Here is a 25,857-nt window from a genome sequence, read left to right as displayed (position 1 = left end):
AGTTCGTCAGTTTAGTTGGTTCGATTAAAATATCATTAAAATTAAAAAAAATTAATTCAACTATCAATTTAATTAGTTTTTCTTTTTGCCGATTCAATCCGTCTGCATAAATTCTTGATCATATCAGTTTAAAATCGTTCTCAAAATTAATATCTTGGTCAATTTTCAACCTAACCAAACTATTGGATTCGATTCTAATATTATTTCTTTATTCTTTGTAAAAAGGTGGATTCAGGCGCACAATGCGTGTAAAATACGCCCTTCTAGAATTATAAGAATAATTAATTGCCACGTCAACTTATAAAATTGAAAAAATAAAATAAAAAGGGTTTCCTCCTATTTAGGGAAAAGTCCAATCCTATACATAACTACGTTGCGTTGATTGGCATCATGTTTGGGTACACGATGCCGTTTTCATTGCCTTGTTTTTTTCATCCATAAATACCCATTTTGTTTGCAGTTTGGTTCATATTATAAAATCATTATTCTAATTTTGATAATTAAATTATAATTATTTCACGCATATTTTTTAAAATATATATATATTTCATTTTCAAAGCTTAGATTTCTTTTTTAAAAAAAACCCTATATATTATCATTAATCATGTGACAATTTTATTAAATGTTATACCGAATACTTAGAACTATTCATAATCTCTCCTAAACCCATAAATAAGAGAATAATGCGTTTCAAAATATTCAATCCACATCCTCCTACATTAATAATAATATTCATGCTAATTAAACGTGTACAAAAGTTACATATATCATGATTACACATAATCCAAATATCTCAATTCAACCCGAATAATAAAAAAAGAATGATTTCATTTCCTTTAAGCACGAAATACATACACATTTTTTTATAGAAAATAAACACCTAAATCTAATTTTGATATATGTACACAGTAAACTTTAATATTTTAACAAACCTTATCCTAAAAACTTGCCATATTCTTTAAAACATTTTGATCACATCTTTGAAAGCTTTACTGCTACTTCCATAATTTAATCATAACTAGTTTTCGGCCTCTATGATGTACTGATATTTAATTGTTGTATTTAAAACTTGCTTGTTTTTTTCTAAAATTATTATTTTAGGGAAAAGATATATTTAATTATTGAATTAAATGTTGGAGTAAATTTTAGAGCATTTTTATATTTTTAAAAATTTTTTCACATAAATTATTGTTATACTTATATATTTGCGAGCTCTAAAGATGTAATCGAGCTTAAACGAATTCAAATATTGCTAAGTTTGAACTCGAAATTGGGAGCTCAATACTTGGCTCGAGCTTGATCGAACATCTACTTTTAAGTTCGAGTTACTCGATAATTAAGCTTAGGGTTAATAATATATATTAAGGGCAATGATATAATTTAATAATATAAAAATATGAAAAGCTTGATAAGGCTCACGAGTCGTTTGAGTCAAGTATTGCTAAGTTCAAATTTGTATCAAGTCGAGTTTGAATTTTTCGAGTTGAACTCAAGTGGTGTCTCATTTACACCCCTATGAGCTCACCTTGCAATCCATCAACCTCACAAGATGTCTTGCGAGCTAAAGAGAACTACAAGATCAAGAGTTTATCGACCAAGACTCTATGACCTCTCTCCCTCACAGATCTTTAGCATGGCAAGCACATGTTGTCTCTAGAAGAATATAATACTTGCCATCCATACCTAGGAGGAAAGGAGGTCGACTAAGCTTTAGGAAATATGAAATTAATGAGGGAAGGACACATGATGTCTTTAGAAGAATCAACATCGTCTTTTATAAGACCATCTAAGGCCAAGGAATTGAAATCTCTCTCTCTTCTCCCAAATTCTCACATGTAAAAACCCTTCTTCCTCCTCCTAATTTGAATTACTTGCAATCACTTACGACTCTATGCCCATCAAATAAACCATCGGAGTCACAGTGGCAATCACAATTTGATATCAACAATAACCATTAGAATGGAATTATAAAAAAAATAATTGGTTGAGTTGTAAGATGAATATTTGGAAATAATCATAGAAAGTATTTTAGCCAAGTAATCACTATCAATTATGGCAAGTAGTTTGAACACAAAGTTGTCAAACGAAATTATTAATTAATTACATTTCTAAATAATAATAAAAGAAGACTTTGGTCCTAAATTAATTTTAATTGTAAAATTCCCACTTAATCCCCCAAAATAAAGGTAAAAAACAAAAGTGATTTTCACCACTTGTAAATGTAAAACTTTCCTTCCACTTCTTATAATTTCATAAAAAAAAGAAAAAAATATTTATTTGTGATTTAATTTATTATATTTTAAAGTTTTGGACCATAACCTTTGCGTGTATATAAACTCACATTTCTCTCCCATTTTCTTTCATTGGAAAATAGTCCTTTCTTTTCTCTCTCTCTCTCTCATCTCTCGCCTCGGTCGTTTGTTTTCTTTTCATTTCTTTAGGAGGGTGGTCAATATGGGGTCTTCGATTTTGCCAGATCTCGGAGCTGAGATCTTGATCCCCGTTTGCGCCGTTATTGGAATTGTCTTTTCTCTTGCACAATGGCTTCTTGTTTCCAATGTGAAGCTCTCCCCGGGTTCCCCCGGTAACAACGGTGCGGGTGGGAAAAACGGCTATTCCGATTACCTCATTGAAGAAGAAGAAGGTCTTAATGACCATAATGTTGTTATTAAGTGTGCTGAAATTCAGACTGCCATATCTGAAGGTTCTTACTCTTTTCAACCCTTCTTTTTACATGTTTTTGAGGTCTGGGTTTCTTGAAAAATGGATTCTTTTGGTCTTTTTATTTTTATTTTTTTGTGTTGGGTTCCCGTCTTTGCATGTTGGAATTAGTTAAGCTGAAATGGTTCGTCTTTCTGAAGAAAAACGAGACTTTTTCTTGTTGTTCAGAACTTTAACATCTTTTTCTAATCTTTGAGTTCTTTTTTTTTTTTTTATGTTTGGTTGGTGGTGTTTTTGGTTTGTCTGTATAAAATTTGATATTGTTTTATGAATCATCACTGGGAAGAAGAAAGATTTTTGGAGCACGAGGTTTGTATTTCTTGATGTTTCCTGTCCTAAGTGTCTGTATTTGCTTTCTATGTTGTTGGATATTTATGTTTTTTTAATTAAAACCCATGAACAACTACAGCTTGTGCAAGCTATCTTAAAAATAAAATATGCGTTTTAATGAATGCTTTATTCAGATCGAAGTGTATGGTGATGGGGTGAATCTATAGTTTGGACCTACATGTATTTATTTATTATATCTCACAATCAACGTTGATTTAGGCTGTTCTGCTACATTTTTTCCTCTTTACACATAGGGAGTATAATTGAGATTCTGGCCATTTCTTTTTTCCCTTTTGGGTTTTAAATGCTCTTCTAGCACATGGAAGATGCATGATGGCAATCTATATACAATATCTTTTACCTTCTTTTTCTTTTGGTGGAAGCTTGTACCAGATCTGGAATTCCTACTTCATATGGGGCTGCCCTGAATCAAGTTTTCAGTGGCCAGAACCCTTCAATTTGTTTACTCTGAAAGCCTTACTTAACAAGGATATAAAAGTTGGATGGTTTTTTTACTTTGTTTTCTTCCTTTTCTAAAAAAGAAAAAAGATTGTGTTTTTGCGTTAAATGTATCATACATGAATGATTGTGAGAGTAAAAGCTGATTTCAGCAAATGCTGCACTATTTCATGATATTATATGCTTTAGCACTTTATTTTACTTTTGGAAAGTGAGATGCTTTGGAATAATTTTTGTGCTTCTAAGATTGTAACATACTAAGTTGCTTTTTGGTGTAACAATTCCAAGTTCGTTTCTGCTTTTCACTTTATTTTTGTGTTTATAGGTTACTGTTGTTAAAAACAAAAGTATATATAGATTCAATGTTTTTAAATTTGCCGTCAACAAAAGGTTGTATTGGAAAATGCAACTATTTTTAAATTTGTTCTGTAGATGATGTTTCTAACAATATGCTTTTCTTGCAAGGGATTACTGGATTACATTTAGTTGCTCTGTTTATTGCCTTTTCTGTTGTTAATTTTGGAGAAGACTTTCCCCATTAGCTAATTTTGGACTTATGAGTTTGCAGGAGCAACCTCATTTCTTTTCACCGAGTACCAGTATGTTGGCATTTTCATGGTTGCTTTTGCAATCTTGATTTTCCTTTTCCTTGGCTCGGTAGAGGGTTTCAGCACCAAGAGCCAGCCTTGCACTTATGACAAATCTAAGATGTGCAAACCTGCTCTTGCCACTGCTATATTCAGCACAGTATCTTTCTTGCTCGGTGCTGTCACTTCAGTAGTTTCTGGCTTTCTTGGGATGAAAATTGCTACCTATGCTAATGCTCGAACCACCCTGGAGGCAAGAAAGGGAGTTGGGAAGGCATTTATTACTGCATTCAGATCTGGTGCTGTCATGGGCTTTCTTCTTGCTGCAAATGGTCTTTTGGTGCTTTACATTGCCATCAACTTATTCAAGCTCTACTACGGTGATGACTGGGGTGGTCTTTTTGAGGCAATCACTGGTTATGGGCTTGGAGGTTCGTCCATGGCGCTTTTTGGAAGAGTTGGTGGAGGCATCTATACGAAAGCTGCTGATGTCGGTGCTGATCTTGTAGGCAAGGTGGAAAGGAACATTCCTGAGGATGACCCTAGAAACCCAGCTGTAAGTAACTTGTATCTACTAACATGTTATGGCACTTAGAATTATGAAATTGAGTTTTGGTTCCTCATGTTGGGTTTTCACTTGTCACTGAGTTGCTTTCCTGTTTTCAGGTGATTGCTGACAATGTTGGGGATAATGTTGGTGATATCGCTGGGATGGGATCTGATCTTTTTGGGTCCTATGCTGAATCATCTTGTGCTGCACTTGTTGTCGCTTCCATCTCTTCTTTTGGCATCAATCATGAATTGACTCCGATGTTATATCCTCTCATTATAAGTTCCGTTGGTATCATTGTTTGTTTAATCACCACCTTATTTGCTACTGATTTCTTTGAGATCAAGGCTGTTAAGGAAATTGAGCCATCGTTGAAGAGGCAACTTATCATCTCCACTGTTCTCATGACTATCGGAATTGGGATTGTTAGTTGGGTAGCTCTTCCATCTTCCTTTACCATTTTCAATTTTGGAGATCAGAAAGCTGTGAAGAATTGGTAAACTCTTGGTGCTTCTTTCATTGAGAAATATCTTCATATGCTTGCATTAGAATGAGTGTGACATTGAATTCCATCTGCAGGCAGCTATTCTTATGTGTTGCTGTTGGTCTTTGGGCTGGCCTAATTATCGGTTTTGTAACTGAGTACTACACTAGCAATGCATACAGGTATTAGTCTGGATGGTTTTTATTTTTTCTTGGACTATCCTTTGTTGTCATTGATTTTAACTGTGTGTACTTTCTCCTGCAGCCCTGTACAAGACGTTGCTGATTCCTGCAGGACTGGAGCAGCGACTAATGTTATTTTCGGCCTTGCTTTGGGTTACAAGTCTTGCATTATTCCTATTTTTGCCATCGCAATGAGTATTTTTGTTAGTTTCAGCTTTGCTGCTATGTACGGCATTGCTGTTGCTGCCCTTGGAATGCTGAGCACCATAGCTACTGGATTGGCTATTGATGCTTATGGTCCCATCAGTGATAATGCTGGAGGCATTGCTGAGATGGCTGGCATGAGCCATAGAATTCGAGAGAGAACTGATGCTCTCGATGCTGCAGGAAACACCACTGCTGCTATTGGAAAGGTTTGATTTGTTTTCACTTAAGTACCGGGCATACAGTTTCTCTGCTTGTTTGATTTATGTCACCTCTGGATTGCATTGGTATAACAAGTTCTAATGCAGGTTTTAGTGTTTTGGTTGGCATTGATGTCTTTGCAAAAATGTTGCGTTTGTCCCTTGAAGCCAGCTTGTGTTTGCTTTTCCAAGCCCTGATTTTTTGCTTTAGTGTAAATTGAACTTCAACATTTATTCTATATTTTGATTACTTACTAAAATATTTGCCCTTGAAACTGTTACCGCTTGAGCATCTTTGTTCTCTTCTTTAGTTTGTCAGTTGAGAACTAATTGTTGTACTAAGGCCTGGAATGTAGTTGCGCTTATTTTTGCTTCATGTAGCATTTATGTGTTTGCTTGCTTGAAGAAAATGTGATCTATATTTTTGCATTACAGCGATAATGGGTATTCATTTGTACACTCCTAAATTCTTTTCAGGGTTTCGCCATTGGTTCAGCAGCCCTTGTGTCCCTTGCCCTCTTTGGTGCCTTTGTGAGCCGTGCTGCTATTTCAACAGTTGATGTATTGACCCCTAAAGTTTTTATTGGGTTGCTTGTCGGGGCAATGCTTCCTTACTGGTTCTCTGCTATGACCATGAAGAGTGTGGGAAGTGCTGCTTTGAAGATGGTTGAGGAAGTGCGTCGGCAATTTAACACGATCCCAGGTCTCATGGAGGGCACTGCTAAGCCAGACTATGCTACCTGTGTTAAAATCTCTACTGATGCTTCCATCAAAGAAATGATCCCACCTGGTGCGCTAGTTATGCTCACACCCCTTATTGTTGGGATCTTTTTTGGTGTGGAAACTCTCTCCGGTGTCCTTGCTGGATCCCTCGTCTCTGGCGTCCAGGTAATGTTAACAAGTCTTAATATCGGGTCACCACAACCTTGTAATTCTCCTATAAAAGGATCATTTTTAAGTTGTTTCTGTCTTGGTAATATTTGTAGATTGCTATCTCCGCATCGAACACAGGGGGTGCTTGGGATAATGCTAAGAAGTATATCGAGGTATCCATGATTTGACTGACTGTAATTTTGATGTTTTGAAGTTAATGGTTCTATTATATTTATGGTGTGGACTTTGTTGTGGAATGCAGGCCGGTGCTTTAGAACATGCAAGAACTCTTGGTCCCAAAGGATCAGAACCACATAAGGCAGCTGTTATCGGTGACACCATTGGGGACCCTCTAAAGGATACATCCGGACCATCACTGAACATCCTCATCAAGCTAATGGCTGTTGAATCACTTGTCTTTGCACCCTTCTTCGCTACACACGGTGGACTGCTTTTCAAGATATTTTAAGTAAAAGAACACAAAAACGGTTACAGTGTCTGCCGGTTCTCTTCCAAATCTCCTTTTTTTTTTTTTTCTCAAGTATAGTTTTAGTGTGTAGCACATTTTGACAATATCCTCTTAAAGGTTGAATCTATAGCGAAAATTTTCCCTTGTAAAAGGTTGACAATGAAATCAATGATAATGATGACTATGATAATGGTCAATCTAGAAAAGAGTTAAGAACTGTATTGTCACTTTCTTTTGTTCTATGGAAGAAGGCGTTTTGTTTGTATTGCTGTGAAATTCATGTTATAAATTGCAGGCAGAACTCAACATTTGAATGTATGTAGTTCTTTGATAAATGAAGCCATCATTTTTAATCCAGTGGGAAAAGTGCTGTTTTACTTGCTAGACTTTTTCTACATTCTACCAAACTTATATGACTTCTTTTTAAATAAAAATAATTGAAGAAATAATCGGGAAAAAGTAAAATTAAGAGCCATCTAAATGGCACGTGAGACATAATCACAATCCACCTTTAAATAATTATGGTGAAAAATCATTTCTATAGATTAGGATAACTTTAAACACAACTTACAAATACAATTTTTTTAGATAATTTTAAAATATCAAAATTCTTAAATTCTTTTTAATGTAGGAGTAAATAACAAAATATTTTAATCTTTTAATTTCTTCCTTTATCTAATATTAACTTTAAATTTGTAGTAACTATTCTTTATTTCATGTATAATTTTTTAATTATATGCTGATTTATTTTTCTTTTGGTTATAAGTTCTTATATTCTTCGTAAATTTAGAATTTAGTCTATTTTTTATTTTCAATAATTTAGTTTCTTTACTTTTTAAATTTCAAATTTTGGTTCAATTATTAACACTGTTATTTTTTATTAAATTTATTGGTGTGAAATTTTGAAATAAAAAAATACTCACTTAGTAGCAAGGGGAGCTAAGGGCCTCTAAAATGTAAAATTTTCCAATTAGGTCTCTTTATAATTTATAAAATCTTAAATTAATAATAATAAAATTATATTTTGACCCCTAAAAATAATAAAATTGATTTAATTCTTTAAAATTATAAAATATAAGCTATAAAATAGTGAAATTATATTTTTACTATCGTAAAAATATATAATTTAATTTCACTCCCTAAAGAAAATTTCTTGCTTCTCCTGCTTAATAGTTATGTAATGTAAAAATGACATTGTAATAAATCTGAATTTAATAAAAACAATTGGACTTACATTTTAAAATTTGAAAAATAAAGGGATTAGATTTCTTGAAATAAAAGTAAGGAGACTAAATTTTAAATATATTAAAAGTACAGGTACTTAAAAGCACAATTTAACTTTTTTTGAAGTTGTCATTGACTTTTAAAAATTTGGGTAAACTAAATCTAATGTCACTAAACTATTAACGGGTTTATGTTTTGGTCATTCAATTTAAAAATGTTATAAAATGGTCAGTAAATTATTGAAAGTTTTATTTAAGCCATTGGGAAGTTAAGTTTTATTTTTAAGCCTAATTAGTAAGTTTCAAGCAACGATTCGATAATTAGTATGATGTATTAGTATCCAATAACAAGTAGAATAATATACCTTAGATCCAAGTTGATTTGATGGTCAGTGTTGAAAATCAAAGAATAAAATTATTTGATTTTTGATTTGCATATATGAATGGTAAAAGAGAAAATGAGCTAAATAAAATTTTTTTGAATGATTTAATAATAATTTTGTAATTTTGTGGAGTTGAAGGACTAAAATCATTAGCTTTTGAAAACCAATGGTGCTGCAGCCGCTCCCTTTTTCTCTAGGGCCGCTGAAACACAACCCCTAGAAATCTTAATTTCATTGCCGATTTTGGACACACCCCTCTTTCGCCGGTTGCTGCCGATTGCCAATTTTAGGTGCATAAGCAGAGATTTCCTTTCTGCTAAACAAGTCATGATTACTCATCCTTGTCTCCATCCGTCCCTTTCCAAGCCCTCTCTTTCTTTTCTTTCCTCATCCTCTCCACCTTTCCTCCAACACCTCTCTTTCCTTCCAACATCACCTTCAGTAACAAAACCCGTATTTGTCCATTCCGTTAAACCACTCCATGTCAAATGCTCCTCCACCAATCCCACATCCCAATCCCACCCAGACCATGCACCACCCATTTCCACCCTCAAGATTGCCATCATTGGCTTCGGTAACTACGGCCAGTTTCTTGCTAAAACTCTTGTTTCTCAAGGCCACATAGTTTTAGCCCACTCGAGATCCGATTATTCCCACGTAGCCAAAAAACTGGGAGTTTCCTTCTTCTTAAACCCCCACGACTTATGTGAGCAACACCCAGAAGTTATACTCCTTTGTACTTCAATTATCTCAACCGAACAAGTTTTGAAAACTCTTCCTTTACAGAGACTTAAACGCTCCACGTTGTTTGTCGATGTTTTATCCGTCAAAGAGTTCGCCAGGAATCTACTCCTCGATGCCTTGCCCCTTGATTTCGACATCATTTGTTCGCATCCCATGTTCGGACCACAAAGCGCCAAGCAAAGCTGGAAAGACCTCTTCTTTGTTTACGAAAAGGTTAGAATCGGAAACGAATCCTCCAGGGTTCAAAGATGTGAACAATTCCTTGAAATTTTTCAAAGTGAAGGGTGTAAAATGGTGGAAATGAGCTGCCAGGAGCACGACAAGCTTGCGGCGGGGTCACAGTTTATGACACACACGGTTGGAAGAGTGTTGGACATGTTGGGGTTGGAGTCAACGCCGATTAATACAAAGGGTTATGAGACTTTGTTGGATTTGGTTGAGAATACTTGTAGGGATAGCTTTGATTTGTATTACGGGTTGTTTCTGTATAATAAGAGTGCTTTGGAGATGGTGGAGAGGTTAGATTTGGCCTTTGATGCTTTAAGGAATGAGCTTTTTGGTAGGCTGCATCATGTTGTGAGGAAACAGTTTTTTGAGAATGGAGAGAAGGTAAAGAGTGTGCATGATAGTAGTTACCAAAATGGTGCTGCATCGGCTTTCAGCTCAAATGCTTTGAGGTATTTCTTGGATTTCATGTTTGCTTCTTTAATTTTTTGTTCAATTCAACATGCATGGCATAGATAGTCACTATTCTTTTTGCTTATAGACTGAAGACTTTCTATATCAATTGAAGCTGAATAAGGAAGATCACAGAGAATTTAGAATTTTTCTTGGTTGTACAGGCTGTTTATGGTTAATGCTTTTGTTTTGATAGTCGTTTAATATTAATATCATGGACTGAATTGCTAGGAATGAAGGATTTCAGTATCCTTTTTCTTCCTTGACATGGTTAATTTCGTATTTAATGCATAATAATTTGTGAAGTTTATAATAGATCTAGGATTAATAGACCTTTAAAAGTGCTTGGGAGAGAGTAAGTTGGGATTATTGTGATGCAAATTGTATAATATATTTACTGTCTTTTACTGGAACTTTCAGATCTCAAGATGTTACTATACCTTATGAATTCAAAGGAAAGATATTGGAAAGTGTTGATGACAGTTCAAAGCTCAAGGTTGCGATTGTTGGATTTGGAAACTTTGGCCAGTTCCTTGCAAAGACTCTGGCTCGTCAGGGCCACTCTGTTTTAGCCTATTCTCGAACTGATTATCGAGATGCAGCTCAGAAATTGGGGGTTTCTTTCTTCTCTGATGCTAATGACCTCTGTGAAGAGCATCCTGAAGTTATTCTCTTGTGCACCTCGATTCTTTCGACTGAAAAAGTTCTCAAGTCATTGCCTTTTCAGAGATTGAAGAGAAGTACTCTGTTTGTTGATGTACTATCAGTGAAGGAGTTTCCAAGGAATTTGTTTCTTCAACATTTACCGCCAGAGTTTGATATTCTATGCACACATCCCATGTTTGGACCTGAAAGTGGTAAAAATGGATGGAACGAGCTTCCTTTTGTTTTTGATAAGGTGAGGATTGGAAATGATGAAAGACGGGTAGCTCGATGTAATAGTTTCCTTGATATTTTTGCAAGAGAAGGATGCCGAATGGTGGAGATGACATGTGCAGAACATGATTGGCATGCGGCAGGTTCGCAGTTTATTACCCATACGATGGGCAGGGTTTTGGAGAAGCTGCAGTTGGAGTCTACACCAATTAACACAAAAGGTTACGAGACTCTGTTGAATTTGGTGGAGAATACAGCAGGAGACAGCTTTGACCTTTATTATGGGCTTTTCATGTACAATGTAAATGCTATGGAACAGCTTGAGAGAATGGATTTTGCGTTTGAGTCATTGAAGAAGCAGCTCTTTGGTAGATTGCATGGTGTTCTTCGGAAGGAACTGTTTGGAGATTCAGAGAAGCTTGAGGTATTGCAGGAGAAATCAGTTAGGAAAAATGGTGCAGCACTTTCATCTTCTCCGGAGAGTGTTAAAATCAGCTAGCTCTATGTTTTTGTTTTTATCCGTAAGTTATATTGTTAATCTTTATCTTGCTGTAGTTTGTACTACTACTTTTTGGCCATTTTAATATCTATTTGACTCTCAAAAGATCAAAAGGCTTTTTAAGCTAAAATTTCTTAAAATCAAGGCTTTAGTGTTGATCCTCAAAAGTCTTGCTTGCTTGAGGGCATGGAAGTATTGCCCCTGGCAACTGTTTAAGTTTGTAGATTTATCTTATTGTAGGTTATCTCACTATACTCTATGTTGCTGTATCTCTTCCTGTCTCCCCTTTTTATTAGTATAATTTTGATGGATACATTGTATACGTATGTGTCTATTTATGTATATTTTTATATATTTGTTAATTAGATAATTATCATTCTATCATTTTGGTATTGATTTGGCATTTTTTTACTTGTGAAGGATTTCACTTGATGTTATTTCTACATTATGGTGATCGGGTCTCTTACTGCTCACTGGAATCAGCAGGTGAAGGACTTGTTAATGGTGTATGAACCCCATGCACGTCATCGTTGCTGCAAAAGTGAAGTTTCTTTTTATTTATTTATAGATTTATTTCTAGTGTACTTTGGGAAGCAAATGATGCCTACAAGAGGGTCTGTTTCTGAATAATAAGGAAATTGTAGTTGTAGACTAGAAAATAAATATGAGCACTGAGATACAGAACATTAGGACAGGAAGAATTGTCAGAAGTTGGCATTGGTGATCAATCATAATAATGAAAGAAATGTAGGTGATCTGATTTCAAGTGAAGTAGGGCCCCAGGAATATGATGCTTCAATCAAAATTTTGTCTTGACTGTAGTTGTTTACCAGATCCTGAGTTATCCCTTTGTCGGAGGTAGCAGTTTGTTTTTATTTTCTATTATTCTTTGGAAAGGAGTTGGCCATTGTTGTATCACTTATATTTCTGTAGCATTGCCACTCTATTTTGTTGAGTGTAGGAGCTGTGCCAGATAATATTCCACATTTCATTGTGGTGATTATCATATATAAGAGAGAATCCACTGATGCTGCTGAGTTATTGCTAGTAGTTTAGTCTCCAGTATGATTTTTCTACTCAAGCTACTTGCACAATGGATGTTTCTCATCACAGACACGTCTGAATTTTTTTCTGTATGTCTCTTACTGTTGGTCATTAGCATTCTTTAGGCATACACTAGGACCCTGTTTAAAACCATTCTCATTGGAGCATTTCTAATCTTGTAAGTTGTAACTTCAGGGTAATATTCACTTAAACGTTACCCTTCAGCCGTGTCGAAGGTAACTTCTGTTGTTTAGCATTCAAGCCTAGATGAGATATGATGTATGCACCTCACGCTTATACATGTTTTTAGCTGATTTATTCAATTCGTTAGTTTTATCTGAAATTACTTTATATTTAAAATATTATTTATAGTATTTTATGAATATTTGAAAACCATAATTTTTGTACTTTATTCTTTTTATCATTACTACTTATTTCTTAATAGTCAAAGCTCAAACCTGAACACCATTATCAGTTATACTCCAATATAAGATATCTGAGTAATAATGGTATTGTTAAACAATGTAGGAGAAGATACAAATAAATCGATCAATCAAAAATAGGAAAAAGAAGTTACAATGTAAAATTGGATAGTTTTATAAATTGAATAACTGCAAATTTTAAAAATATTTTCATGTTAAATAACATTTGCATGTTTATGAAAATTGAAGTTTTTAAAAAAGTAATTCTAAGTTGATATCTTTATTCTTCAAGTTAAAAAGAAAAAGGTGAAAATAAATAAAATTAAACGTTAAAAACATGTAATGTATGTATAGGTGCATGATTTTAAAGATATGTATACCTCACTTTTACATTCTATAGAAATTTTGTTTTATTTATTTTTTGAATTTGTTAATATAGTTGGTATCCAATTTACTTTGATAAAAGCATTAGTCAAAAGCATATTATATATAGTATATATGATTAAACTTGATGCCAAAAGGCATGCATCAACATCTAAAAATAGCCTTTAATTCTTGCATGAACCCACGTTCTATGCATGAAATTTTACTTCCTCAAGTGCTACTTTGCCTTTCTGAAAGCACTCATAGTTAAAAGAAGCATAGTATTTCACATTCCTGTATAACCTTGGCCTCTAATCATCTATCAAGGCTTCCACAGGTCCAATCTCCTTATCTACTTCTGCTTCATTAGACATTGCCACAGATATCCTCGGCTTGTCTGTGTTAGTCACCGCCTTGTGCACAGGGCTCTTGAATATCCTGTTACTCATTATCTGCATCCATTCAAAACATATTCAACTAATTCCATACTTCATTTTCTTTTGCAGCTCACTGCTGTATTATACAGATTCAATATTTCAGTGCTTAATGTTAAAAGTTCATACCTGCATTTGGTTACCAAGGTTGACAACAAGAGCACGAGGGATGAGAGGAACTGTGATCCATGCCCCATCTTTGACAATTTGAAGGCCTTCCACTTCTTCGTCTTGTAATAAGACTGTCACACCTGATCTATCCGAATGTGGATAGAAGTTGAACCTCACTTGCATTACAGGGTTGTCTCCAAACTGACCCGAGAAACTATTCTTCTCTAAGTCAAGTGATTTAGCCATGGCCTTAAAGAGAAGATCCATCATTTGCTTTACGTTGGGGGAGTATGCATGCAAGATATCTCTGCTAGTATTCAACTCACAGTACACAGTTGTTCAAGAAAATAGAAATCATCATAAATCACAAACTATTAGACAGCAACTACATCACAAATCCACAAATTTTGGCCCCAAAATTCCTTTTGTGCTTTTAAGTGTAAGTTGTTATACCTGAAATTATGTGGGTTTTCAGGCCAGAGGTTGAGGTTTCTTTCATTTTCAGGACATACCCTAAGAAATAAGCGAGTGTTCCAGTCAAGAACTTGTCTTTCTGAGACTATCAGATCATGGCCGTAACCCTCCACCTCATTAGCTGCTCTCGAGTTTTCAGCTTCTCTTCCTGTGGGAGTCCAAAAAATTGTTTTGCAACTCCATGTACGAATTGGAAATCCCATGGCCAATAGCCAGACACACAACACATTTATTTAAAAGGACGAAACATATATTCCTAACCTCCTTTGAGGACCCATCTTAGAGCGTTGTGGTGGAGCAACCGAAACATATATAATACATCCAAAAGTTCCCAGATGGGAAATATTTGGTTCTTGACCAAAAACCATTTATAACGGAGAGAACTTATGATAACTTGTTGGCCTGACTCGAATTAATGATGCCGCATGTAGTATGGCATGCCCCAAAACAGAAATTGAAAGTTTTGACTTCATAAGCAATGGCCTTGCAATCAATTGAAGATGTTTGATTAATGATTCAGTAAGACCATTTTGTGTATGAACATGTGCTACAGGATGTTCAACATTTATCCCAATAGACATACAAAAATCATTAAAAGTTTGGGAAGTAAATTCACCAGCATTGTCAAGACGAATTGTCTTGATAAGGAAATCTGGACAATGTACTCGTAATTTGATCAACTGAGCAAGTAACCTAGCAAATTCCATGTTTCAAGTTGATAACAAGGATACATGCAACCATCTAGTCGAAGCATCGAGTAAAACCATAAAATATCTAAATGGTCCATATGGAGGGTGTATTGGTCCACATATATCTCCTTGTATCCGTTTTAGAAAAGTGATAGATTCATAATTTATCTTGGCTGGTGATGGCCGAATGATTAATTTGCCTTGAGAGCAAGCATCACATGAAAAATTATTAGCTTGAAGAATCTGCTGGCTCTTCAATGAATGTCCACATGAATTATCAATAATTTTTCGCATCATAATTGAACTGGGATGGCCTAACCGATCATGCGAAATAATAAAGTCATCAGTAAACTTCTGACTTATTATAGCATTTGCTTCAATTGTACTAATTCTCTTGTAGTACAAACCAGAGGAGAGTGCGAACAATTTTTCCAAAATAATTTTATTTCCTTGAATTATACTTGTAATTTGAAGATATTCATAATTTCTTTCACTTATTGTCTCAATATGATATCCATTATGACGAATATCTTTAAAACTAAACAAATTTTTTTGAGACTGAGGAGAGTATAATGCATCATTAATTTGAAACGTAGTTCCTCTAGGCAACAATATGCCGTAGCCTTCTACGATTTTGGTACTACCAAATATAGTACTCATACTAGCTTTTTGTATTGTTAAATGAGAAAAATATTTCTTATTCTTAAATATAGTATGAGTAGTTGCACTATTTGCTAAGCATAAGTCTTCACCATTTGTTGCTAATTGAATTTGAGAGGTATTCATATTTTCAAAGAAAACAAATAAATGTGACAAATTTTCAAAATATATAAAATTTCATAAATAGTTTAAAACATAATATAATAACCATGTTAAAAACATAACAAACTTACATAAAATTTATTCTTTAAAACTATAATAATAAAATTACAAAATCAATTATTCCTTTCAGGGGTGGTAAAGAAATTAGTAGCTTACAAATGAGTTGTATCAATGATGCCATAATCATCTTTGCCATTCTCACAAACAAAATTTGTCTCTCTTTTCTTCCCTTTATCCTTAAATGATTGCTGATATAGTTCTACAAGATGCTTTGGTGTACGGCAGGTACAGGACCAATGGTTTTTACTTTCACAACGATAACACAAGCTTTCTACTTTCCCAGTTATATTTTTATCATTCTTTCCATCCTTATGATCCCACTTCTAGTGGGTATTCCTAAAATGATCACCTCGTTCATGTCCACGTCTTTGACTGTGACAGCGACCACGACCACGTCCTCGACTGTAAGTGTGGCCTTTATCCTTTCCGTTATATGATATCACATTCGCTTTAGCGAATAAAGTTGAGCCAGTTAGACGTGACTCATGATTTTTCATTAACAGTTCATTATTTTGCTCGCCCTCTAGTAAACAAGATATTAATTCAGAATATTTCTTAAAACCTTTTTCACGATATTTTTTCTGAAGGACAACATTATTTGCATGAAATGTGGAGTATGTTTTTTCTAACATATCCTCATCAGTTATGTTCTCTCCACATAATTTCAATTGGGAAGTGATTCTAAATATAACCGAGTCATATTCACTCACAGATTTAAAATCTTTAATCTCAAATGCAGCCAATTATAGCGAGCTTTAGTAAGTATTATGATTTTCTGATGATCATATATTTCTTTTAAACTATTCCAAAGGACAAGTGGATCTTTAACAGTCAAATATTCAATCTTTAGTCCTTTATGGAGGTGATGGCGAAAAAATATCATAGTTTTGGCCTTATCTTGACTAGATGCTTCATTTCCTTCATTAATAGCTTTACTAAGGTCTTTTGCATCTAAATGTATTTCAGCATCTAACATTCAATATAAATAGTTCTTTCCAGTAATATCAAGAGTCACAAATTCAAATTTTGTAAGGTTCGATATTGATGATATCGCTACAATATAAATTTAATATAAATATAAGTAGTTCATTAACAAACATTCAAGCAAACCTTAGTAATCCCTTAACAAAACTTTCAAGAGTAACATAACAGAAAAAAATCTAAATAATTACAACAATTTAGTCATAAAATAAATTACAAGTAAATTGACTATGTTAGAGGTTTTAACAAATTACAAGATTAGTGGAACCCTTAAAAGATGAAACAAATTATAAACATAAGTAATTTTATCATAATGGACATCTTGATAAAATGTATTACATACATTGATCCAAACTAACGAAAAACGCGAAACTCTTGATTGATGTAAGCGCTCGTGTTGATAATGCATTATAAACAAAAATAATAAATAAAATATGGATATGAGAATATAATGATTTCTATTGCATTCTATACTTTTTCATCATATTTACAAGTAGTATACTCCACTCTATATATATAGGGGATTAGACTTTTCATATTCTAACTCATAAATAAGAAAATGAGGTTACAAGGAGATGAAATGTTTAAAGAAGATGGAAGGTTAAAGGTTAAAGAAGATGAAAGGTGGAAGGTCAAGGAGATGAGATCCATTAAATAACATTCATAACATTTTTAAGATTCTAATTTAAATTAACTCATTTTTCCTTTACTTTTTGCATTTGTAACCTATTTCTTCCTACTTTTCCACTTCTCTTTACCTACTATCTTTTTTCTCTTCGAAGCCTAAACGAAATTTATCCCATACACTATCTGAGTAGTTTCTAAACTTTACAAACAACTTGAGAATACAATATGTATCTTACTGGTAAGTAAAAAATAAATATATTAAAAATGAAACACTTATTGCATTTTCAATCTACTTGTGAATTATACTATATATCAAATAATTAATATAATAGCTTCATCTGCAAGAGAAAGAAAGATGGCAAAGAAAATAATGGATAGAGAAGCAGGAGAATGGGGGGAAGGTCTCTGAGGAAAATGCTTGCAAAAATGCTTTTGCGTGTGTCTTTTCATGTCTAGGAGAATGGTTTCTGTTGACTTCATTGACTTGTTTTCTCTCTAATTATTAATTATTTCCTCCGGTAAATGGTTTGTGTTGTTCTTCTAAAGCAAATCCCAAGCCACAAACCAAACCACTTCCCTCCTGGCCTCTGGCTAACACAAATGCTTCCATTTAACTCACCAAAAGCTTCTGTTCCCTCATGAATCGTCTGGTTGGCATTTGCTAACAGATGGACCAATATGTGTGGTTTTGTTCTCCCACAGCCTTTTATATGGCTAATGACAAGTTTGTTGTACAAGAGATTGACTTAATTATAGATACTTACATTCACACACATATGGATGAAGAAAGGAAATAAGTGTGCTTATGGAAAAAGTATGTTGCCATAATTTCTTCACTATGAATAAAAATGGTACATTTGCAATGTGTTCTTATTTGATTAGCAATAAGGAACCGCTTTTGGTTCCCTTTAGAGTTATACCTTGCAAGCAGGGAGAATAACATCCGACAGGTGAATGAACACAATGGATAAAGGTTCGACCGTTATTGGCTTTGCTGAGTTTACATATAAAGGCTCCAGAGGAGGTATATTCCCAGATGAATCCACACTTAAAATGTTTCCATTCAGTAGCATGGTTCGGCTTTGTAAGTTTCCATCTTTTGCTCTTAGATGGTATTCCTCTCTTCTGATTTCAGCATCAACCATTTGAGGCAGCTCGATAATCATTTTTTTAGAAGACATGCGCTGAATGCGCAAAGTCCGAGACTCGTGATTGTGTCGCAAGGTCATTGTACTATTGAATGCAAGTTTAGCTTGGACAGTAGTGCTTTTGTCAAGGTTGATAAATAGTACCATGATGCCTTCCTGCAAAATAGGAAACATTGGTCAAATACCAAGAAAGGGAAGATAACCTGCTGCATAATTGTGGTATGAGACTCACTGATTGTTTTGCACAGTGAGTGTAAGAGCGTATCTTTTTGGTCCCATCAAAGCTTGTAGACAGGACATTTCTTCCCATTAATCGGTGCCAAAGAAGAGCACTGCAGTGGAGAAAGCAGAGTATCATGCATATGGGGGCTTGGATAACATACTGTAAATTTTCCACTAAGACAAAATCATGAATAACTTATGCTCACCCTCAGATTTTGAAGTGAAATGGAATAAATGATAGGCTGATCAAGTTGTTTGAGGCAAAAAAGAAGTCTAAATAGTGTAGCAATCTGTTTCAGGGAAATTTATTTTCACTGATTACTATGATGACCGTCTTTATAGTTTTGCATTCCCTCTTTCTCTTACACAAATAATCAAAAGCTTATTTTGAAGTATTTGGAAATAAATGGTTGCAGTGATAAGGGCTGAAAGAAAAATTTTCCTTTATAGTAATGAATTCTAGTTATGTAAGTCTCGTAATGAAAGAATTTCACAAAGCAATTACCTATAGTAGTCTGGATTTGGTACAAAGGTGGAGGTGTCTAGTAAACCATAATTTCCACCAATCAGTGATTGTCTGCAGTATGTTTTTGTATCATACTTTGACGCCATGCCGAGCTGATCTAAATACCTGTATTTCATGTCCAAGGTAATATCATTTACAAACCAATCAGAGCATAAGGCCTAAGTTGCTTGATAGCAAGTTATTGTCACTTTACCAGAAACTGAACACAAACGCATTTGTAACAAGATTACGGCCGCTATTGTAAGCTCCTCCTGCCTCTCCCACCCAGGCAATTGCTTTAGTTGCAGAACTCTTGATGACGTTATGAAGGCCGCTGAATGTTCCAGAGATGCCATCAAGAACAGAAGGGTTAAGAATCTTTTCAATAAGGTGGGTATCGACTCCTATGACAAAAGGATACGATTGTCAAGTTAGAACCTTCTTTCAAGTCTTAAAGCTCCCAGAAGATTATACAAGATGAAGTACATTACCTGGTCCAAGATTGTATATGTGGTGAGTGACCACATCTAAGGATGTGGTTGTTTTATCGATGAATTCTTTGAACCATTTTGACTCGTAGAACCCACCGGGTGCTATGATCAAGGGTTTCAAATCAACATCCTTGTATATCTTTTGCACTATTCTTTGTAGAGCTGCTGTATCAGCTGCATACTGATTAACTGCGATCCTAGTTCCAACCCCATTCCCGGACAATTCGTTTCCTACAAGCAAAGGATATCAAATATAAGTTATTACAATCTATCATCAATCGTCTTCCATCTCATCTATCAACTAACAAGAATTGCAAATATGTTATAAAGAAAAAGAGGCTTATCATTTACCTAGCTCCCAACCATGGATTTTATAGTTCTTTTCAACGGTGTAACGTATAAAAGATTCTGCATTGGTGTAGTTCCAAGCTCCTACAGCTGAACCACCAGGCTTTATAGATTTTCCAGCAAGAGCATTTAGTCCAACAATAATCTTAGCCCTGAATTATGAAACTTGAGTTAAGCTAATGGTCAAAATATTCCTACAAGGAATACAAGAACAAAAAAGGACGTAATTATTTGATTTACCCTGCTTTTGCAAAGAAGGCATTAAGTTCATCCCATCTTTTCATGGGTAAACATCCTTTAGTAAAACCAAACATCTCAGAAGGGTCTTTAACGAATGAAGTACAGGGTTCCTGATTGTCATCTGTACCATATATGACCTTATCTTGCAATGAGCCTCCCAATCTAATCTTCAATGGTGAAAAAGCTGAAAAATATAGGGACTAATAAATAATTAAAAAAAATATTTTTTTTGTTATTTACGATATCTATCCGAATGGAAAGAATAACTTACCTTTCACGGCATTTAAGAATATATTATTGTTAAGATCCTGCAATGGGAAAAGATGGATGAAAGTGAAACACATCTCAGCAAGCATTATAAACTGGGAAATAGGCTTTTTTTAAAAAAATTGAACAGGAATACCTTTACTAAGCATGAAAGCCATCAAGAGATAAAGTAGTTAAATTCATAATTGAAATTCATATATAATTAAAATAGAAAATGCAGATTCTTCTTTAGCAGAAATCCTTGATTCTGTACAAAATGAGATCACATTTTCTGTACAAAACTAGGTGAAGTGTTCAAAAGAGCAAATGAAACTGAAAAAGAAAAGGCTTACTAGATTGAGGAGTCCAGCAAGACCCCAACTGCATGTTCCATAATCACATTTCTCAGGAGGCCACCAATCCAAAGTAGCACAAACGAAATCATCATCTATGATACCAATGGGAGCTTTCCCATCAATATAAACAGTACCCTCAACAATTGCATCCCCTTCAGCTGCAGCAACAGCTTGTAAACTTACAAAAAGCAAGCTATACCCAAAACAAACCCAAAAACAAAAACCCATTTACCAAAGCTGAAAACCAATCTTTGGATTCAATTGAAAAACAAAAGTTTAGATCTTGAAACCCTTTAGTGTTCTTCTACGAATGGGCAAGTTAAGAACTTCCTAACAGGGTTTCCCATCCACAGGAGCCAAAATGTAAATATATATATATAAAAAAAGGGATAGTAATAAAAACTTACTGAGAAAAGTGAGCTATAAATGCAAACAGAGAGGCATATTAAATAAAAGGTTTAATGGAAGTGGGGAGGATAAGTTAAGATAGTCATTTTCGTTAGTTACATGGAACCATTTTTAGGGCTTTACATTTCTTAAAGAAAACAGCAAAGATTTTTTCTTACCTAACAAACAAAGCAAGCTGCATGTCGAGAATTTAGGGCCTACTTTTTTGCAAGAAGGAACAACGAAGCCGCAATCTTTATTTTCTTACGGTCTCAGAGACCCATTCCCCCAAAATATATTCTCAAAAATAATTTGATAATATATATCTACGGCTAATTCATACTCTAATTTATTAAAATTATGTACTGTTTGTTTTCTTTCTTTTCGCACTATATTTTATCGGGCTTTTTACATAAATAGGTTGAAAAAAAAAAATTACTGAAATAGGGTGTCAGAAAAAGTATTTACCAAAATAGGTTACTTTTTTCATTGGAGCTTATTAGATAGGCGCCAATGAATAAAATAATAATAATTTTTTTTGAATAAAATATAATTTTATACTTTTTCGGGTTAGTATAGAACCCGTATAATACATAGTATTGGCGCCTATCTAGGAAGCGCCAATGGTGGTGCCTCACAGGAGGCGCCAATGGTGGTGCCATTCGAGAGCGCCAATGGGCGGGCCGGGCCGGGCTTGGCCTATGATTTTGCCGGCCGGCCTGGACAAAATTTCGAGCCCATATTTTGGGCCGAGCCCGCCTAGGAGTCGGGCGAAAATTTTTGGGCCCCACCACCCATGGACGTTCTAGGCGCCAATGAAAGCCTCATAAATTTAGGATTATGTTATAAATTTTGTGTTTGTAATTATTTAAAATTTAATTTATTAGTAATAAATTACTAAATTACTAATAAGTTACTAATAAATTTATAACATAATCCTAATTTACTAACAAATTAATTATAAAATAATTACAATATTCATACAAAAATTACAATATTACAATATATACCGACATTACAATATTCATACAAAATTATAATATTACAATATTCATACAAAAAATTGCAATATTCATACAAAATTATAATATTACAATATTCATACAAAAAATTACAATATTCATACTAAATATAGATAATTTATAATTAATAATTAATAACAAAAATATTGCAATTTTATATGAATATTGTAATTTTGTAATTTTGTATGAATATTGTAATATTATAATTTTGTATAAATATTGAATGTCGGTATATATTGTAATATTGTAATTTTTGTATGAATATTGTAATTATTTTATAATTAATTTGTTAGTAATTTAAGATTATGTTATAAATTTATTAGTAACTTATTAGTAATTTAGTAATTTATTACTAATAAATTAAATTTTAAATAATTACAAACACAAAATTTATAACATAATCCTAAATTTATGAGGCCTTCTGCCCATAGACTGTCCATGGTCGGGCGGCCCGACTGATGGCCCGCCTGAAATATAGGAGGTTCGGGTAAAAATATAGGCCCGAAATATGGGTTTGAGCAAAAAATTAGGCCCGTTTAGAAAGCGGGCGGGCCTCGGCACAACTTTTTGGCCGGGCCCGGCCCAATACAATAAATATTTTTTAATTTTTTATTTTTAAAATACTTTTTTTTTATTTTTAAAATTTTTTTGGTGTTTATTTAAAAAATGGGCCGGGCCGGGCCGGGCTTGGGCATATGATTTTTTCCCGGGCCGGGCCCGGACAAAATTTTAGGCCCATATTTCGAGCCGGCCTAGGGTCGGGCCAAAATTTTTGGACCCGCCGGCTCATGGATGTGTCTAGTAATGGCGCCTCTCTATAAGGCACCTTCATTGGCGCCTCTCTATGAGGCACCTTCATTGGCGCCACCGATAGGCGCCACCCGACCCGACCCGCTTGATTTGTATTTTGACCCGTATTTTTTAAAAATTATTAAAAAAATATAAAAAATATTTCATTCAAAAAAAAAATTTATTATTTTTTTATTCATTGGCGCCTATCTAATAGGCTCCAATGAAAAAAGTAACCCATTTTGGTAAATATTTTTTCTGACACCCTATTTTAGTTTTTTTTTTTCAACCTATTTATGTAAAAAACCCATATTTTATCTCTATCTGAGTATTGTGTCGGCAATCCGCATTGACTAATGTGCATTTCACGGGAAATTTTATACAGTTTTTGGGTTCAATGATGTGTTTTATTCTTTTCGGTACATTATAATTTTTGGAAGGGAATATTATTAGAGCTTTTTAAATTAGAATGGTTGTTGAATCTCGGCCTGATAATTAAGATATTCACTGTTTAAGTGTGCTTTAATTTTGAGTCGCACTAATCGTGTTATTGTTATAATTTTATTCTCTTTTTGTAATTCATAAAAAAAAAAAAACAAAAGAGTTGAGTTGAGTTAAATTGAATTATGATATGATTTGTCCGACATAATTAATTAAATGTGGCTAGGTTTAGTAACGATTAAATTTTGCTATTAGTTTTTGTACTTTACAAAAGTTGTAGATTTAGTTTCTGTACTTTTATTTGATCAATTTTAATCTCTCTACTTTTCAAATTAGTTAGTTTTAGTCTCTATAGTTCGCAAAATTTGAAATTTTAGTCCTAACCCAAATAGTAGCAGTTAAATTTGTTTGGTTAAATTCAACCATTAGTCATGATTTAATTTTTTTTTCCAATTGGGTCATTCTAAGTCCCTATACTTTTGAATTTTGAAACGGTTTTGACGTGAATGATATACGTTAATTCATTAATTAGATTTTTAGTGAGTAATATGTGAAAATGGTAAGCTGACATTACATTACACACATGATAATATGTTTGGTGCATCATATTTAAAAATAACATAACTTTAACAGTTATTGTTTGGTGAGGTCTAAAATTTTGAAATTTGAAAAGTATAGGAACTAAAATGACCAAATAAAAATACAAAATAAAGTCCACAACTTTTACAAAGTATAGAGACTAATAACAAAATTTAACCTTAAGTAATTATGCATACTTTTACTACTAATATATGTAATTTATTTAATTAAAATTTAAACTCATATATTTTTAATATTTATGTTATAGTATAATATATTCAATTTTCGTATAATATAACTTGCATATTACATAAAATAAAATAAAAATATTACAAACTTAAAAATAAATTAAATTAAGTTCAAACTTTAATATTATAAATCTGAGTTCAGTCAATATTTTAAATAAATATAAAATTTTAAAATTAAATTCATTTCTCAAATTTAATATTTTTATCTAAAATCTCCTAAATTTCGAATCACAATCAAGTAATTGAAGCAAAATGAGTTACAACTTTGCACGTGAAGAAAAAGTCAGCATCCTACAACCCTTTAGACCAATCATAAAATAAATAAAGTTTCATCGAACTATGCTAAAATTTACTCCTTGAAGATCGTGTCCAGTTAATTTGAAATTTTTATTTTACTTTTTAAAATTATTGTTTTAATATACCTGTATTATTAATAAAATTCTTAATTGAGTAGATGTCATTTTAATCTTGTCATTAACACAGATTATTACGAGAATTCTCTTTCATAATTAAAATAAATGAAATTATTTAAGAGAATTTTATTCTTTCCATTTTAACAACACATATCCCATGTGTTATTATTAATTAGTTTCAAACCGTACATTTCATTATTTATTGTATGTTATTTTTAAATAGACATTTGTGTTCTAAATTTATGAATTTCAGACCTGCACGTATGCGATAGAATTTCTAATTTATATAAATTAAATAATAATTATATTGAATTACTTAAATGGAATTGAGTATATTTGATTTTATTCGAATCAAATAAAATATTTTTAGTAAATCAAATGTTGCTATGTCACTAAAAATAGAGTTATTAGCATTTTATAAAATTATATGGTTTAATATATAATTTAGTGTTTGAGTTTGTTATTTTTTATTATGATATTTGTAATATTTTAAGTTCAAGATGGTATTAGTATTTGATAAGTTTAACATTTTGGTAACATTGTTAATTTTTAGTGTTGAATTCGAGTTTCAGAGTTGATTTAATAAAATTCATAATTAGCTAATAATATTAGCAATTTACTTTCATCAAATCAATCCTAAAACTCAACTTAAATCACATCCATCGGAATATGTTTGACAAAATAAATACAAAATTAAACAATTTCACAGTTAAGGCTGAATTTATTCTACTAACAAAATTATAAAAATTCAAGCATTATAATATTAACAATTAACTTTCATCAAATCCACCCTAAAACCCGAATTACATATTAAAAATTAATATTATTACCTTTAAGTACTAATATATATATTTTATTAAATACATATACCAAATTAGATCAGAAAATAATATAAATATCACATTCAAAAAATAGTTAAACAATACGTTAAAC

The 25,857-nt window shown here is 33.1% G+C and overlaps 2 protein-coding genes and 1 pseudogene across 2 annotated transcripts; 1 reads left to right on the top strand and 2 right to left on the bottom strand.

Moving 5' to 3' along the window:
• The first annotated feature begins 2,352 nt into the window (after positions 1 to 2,352).
• LOC105772855 (pyrophosphate-energized vacuolar membrane proton pump) lies at positions 2,353 to 12,849 on the top strand. Its single transcript, XM_052631961.1, has 12 exons — positions 2,353 to 2,704; positions 4,079 to 4,653; positions 4,764 to 5,143; positions 5,227 to 5,313; positions 5,396 to 5,726; positions 6,195 to 6,605; positions 6,704 to 6,763; positions 6,853 to 7,053; positions 7,212 to 7,277; positions 8,819 to 10,086; positions 10,508 to 11,484; positions 11,883 to 12,849. The coding sequence occupies exons 1-11, from the start codon at positions 2,455 to 2,457 to the stop codon at positions 11,460 to 11,462; spliced, it is 4,584 nt and encodes a 1,527-aa protein (XP_052487921.1). The 5' UTR covers positions 2,353 to 2,454; the 3' UTR covers positions 11,463 to 11,484; positions 11,883 to 12,849.
• Positions 12,850 to 13,500: 651 nt separating this feature from the next.
• Positions 13,501 to 15,017, bottom strand: LOC105771717 (jasmonate-induced oxygenase 4-like; annotated as a pseudogene).
• A 3,275-nt stretch (positions 15,018 to 18,292) lies between these two features.
• On the bottom strand, positions 18,293 to 21,427 carry LOC105772991 (heparanase-like protein 3). Its single transcript, XM_012594535.2, has 9 exons — positions 21,043 to 21,427; positions 20,715 to 20,751; positions 20,444 to 20,627; positions 20,207 to 20,355; positions 19,856 to 20,086; positions 19,579 to 19,768; positions 19,365 to 19,490; positions 18,870 to 18,969; positions 18,293 to 18,793 (listed from the first exon to the last, which is right to left on the bottom strand). Exons 1-9 carry the CDS (start codon positions 21,271 to 21,273, stop codon positions 18,404 to 18,406), a joined length of 1,638 nt encoding a protein of 545 aa, XP_012449989.1. The 5' UTR covers positions 21,274 to 21,427; the 3' UTR covers positions 18,293 to 18,403.
• Positions 21,428 to 25,857: the final 4,430 nt, after the last annotated feature.

The sequence above is a fragment of the Gossypium raimondii genome, chromosome 6 (assembly GCF_025698545.1).
Source record: "Gossypium raimondii isolate GPD5lz chromosome 6, ASM2569854v1, whole genome shotgun sequence".
Lineage (NCBI taxonomy): Eukaryota > Viridiplantae > Streptophyta > Magnoliopsida > Malvales > Malvaceae > Gossypium > Gossypium raimondii.
Note: the sequence above shows the minus strand (reverse complement) of the source record. Positions and strands in the feature narration are given on the sequence as shown.

Excerpts from the sequence above, each read along its gene's own strand:
- LOC105772855 (XM_052631961.1), top strand. The coding sequence starts at position 2,455 with ATGGGGTCTTCGATTTTGCCAGATCTCGGAGCTGAGATCTTGATCCCC. Across the intron at positions 2,705-4,078 it reads TCAGACTGCCATATCTGAAG|GAGCAACCTCATTTCTTTTC; the intron begins GTTCTTACTCTT and ends ATGAGTTTGCAG. Across the intron at positions 5,727-6,194 it reads CCACTGCTGCTATTGGAAAG|GGTTTCGCCATTGGTTCAGC; the intron begins GTTTGATTTGTT and ends AATTCTTTTCAG.
- LOC105772991 (XM_012594535.2), bottom strand. The coding sequence starts at position 21,273 with ATGGGTTTTTGTTTTTGGGTTTGTTTTGGGTATAGCTTGCTTTTTGTA. Across the intron at positions 20,087-20,206 it reads AATCCATGGTTGGGAGCTAG|GAAACGAATTGTCCGGGAAT; the intron begins GTAAATGATAAG and ends CTTTGCTTGTAG. Across the intron at positions 19,491-19,578 it reads GCGTTTGTGTTCAGTTTCTG|GTATTTAGATCAGCTCGGCA; the intron begins GTAAAGTGACAA and ends CATGAAATACAG.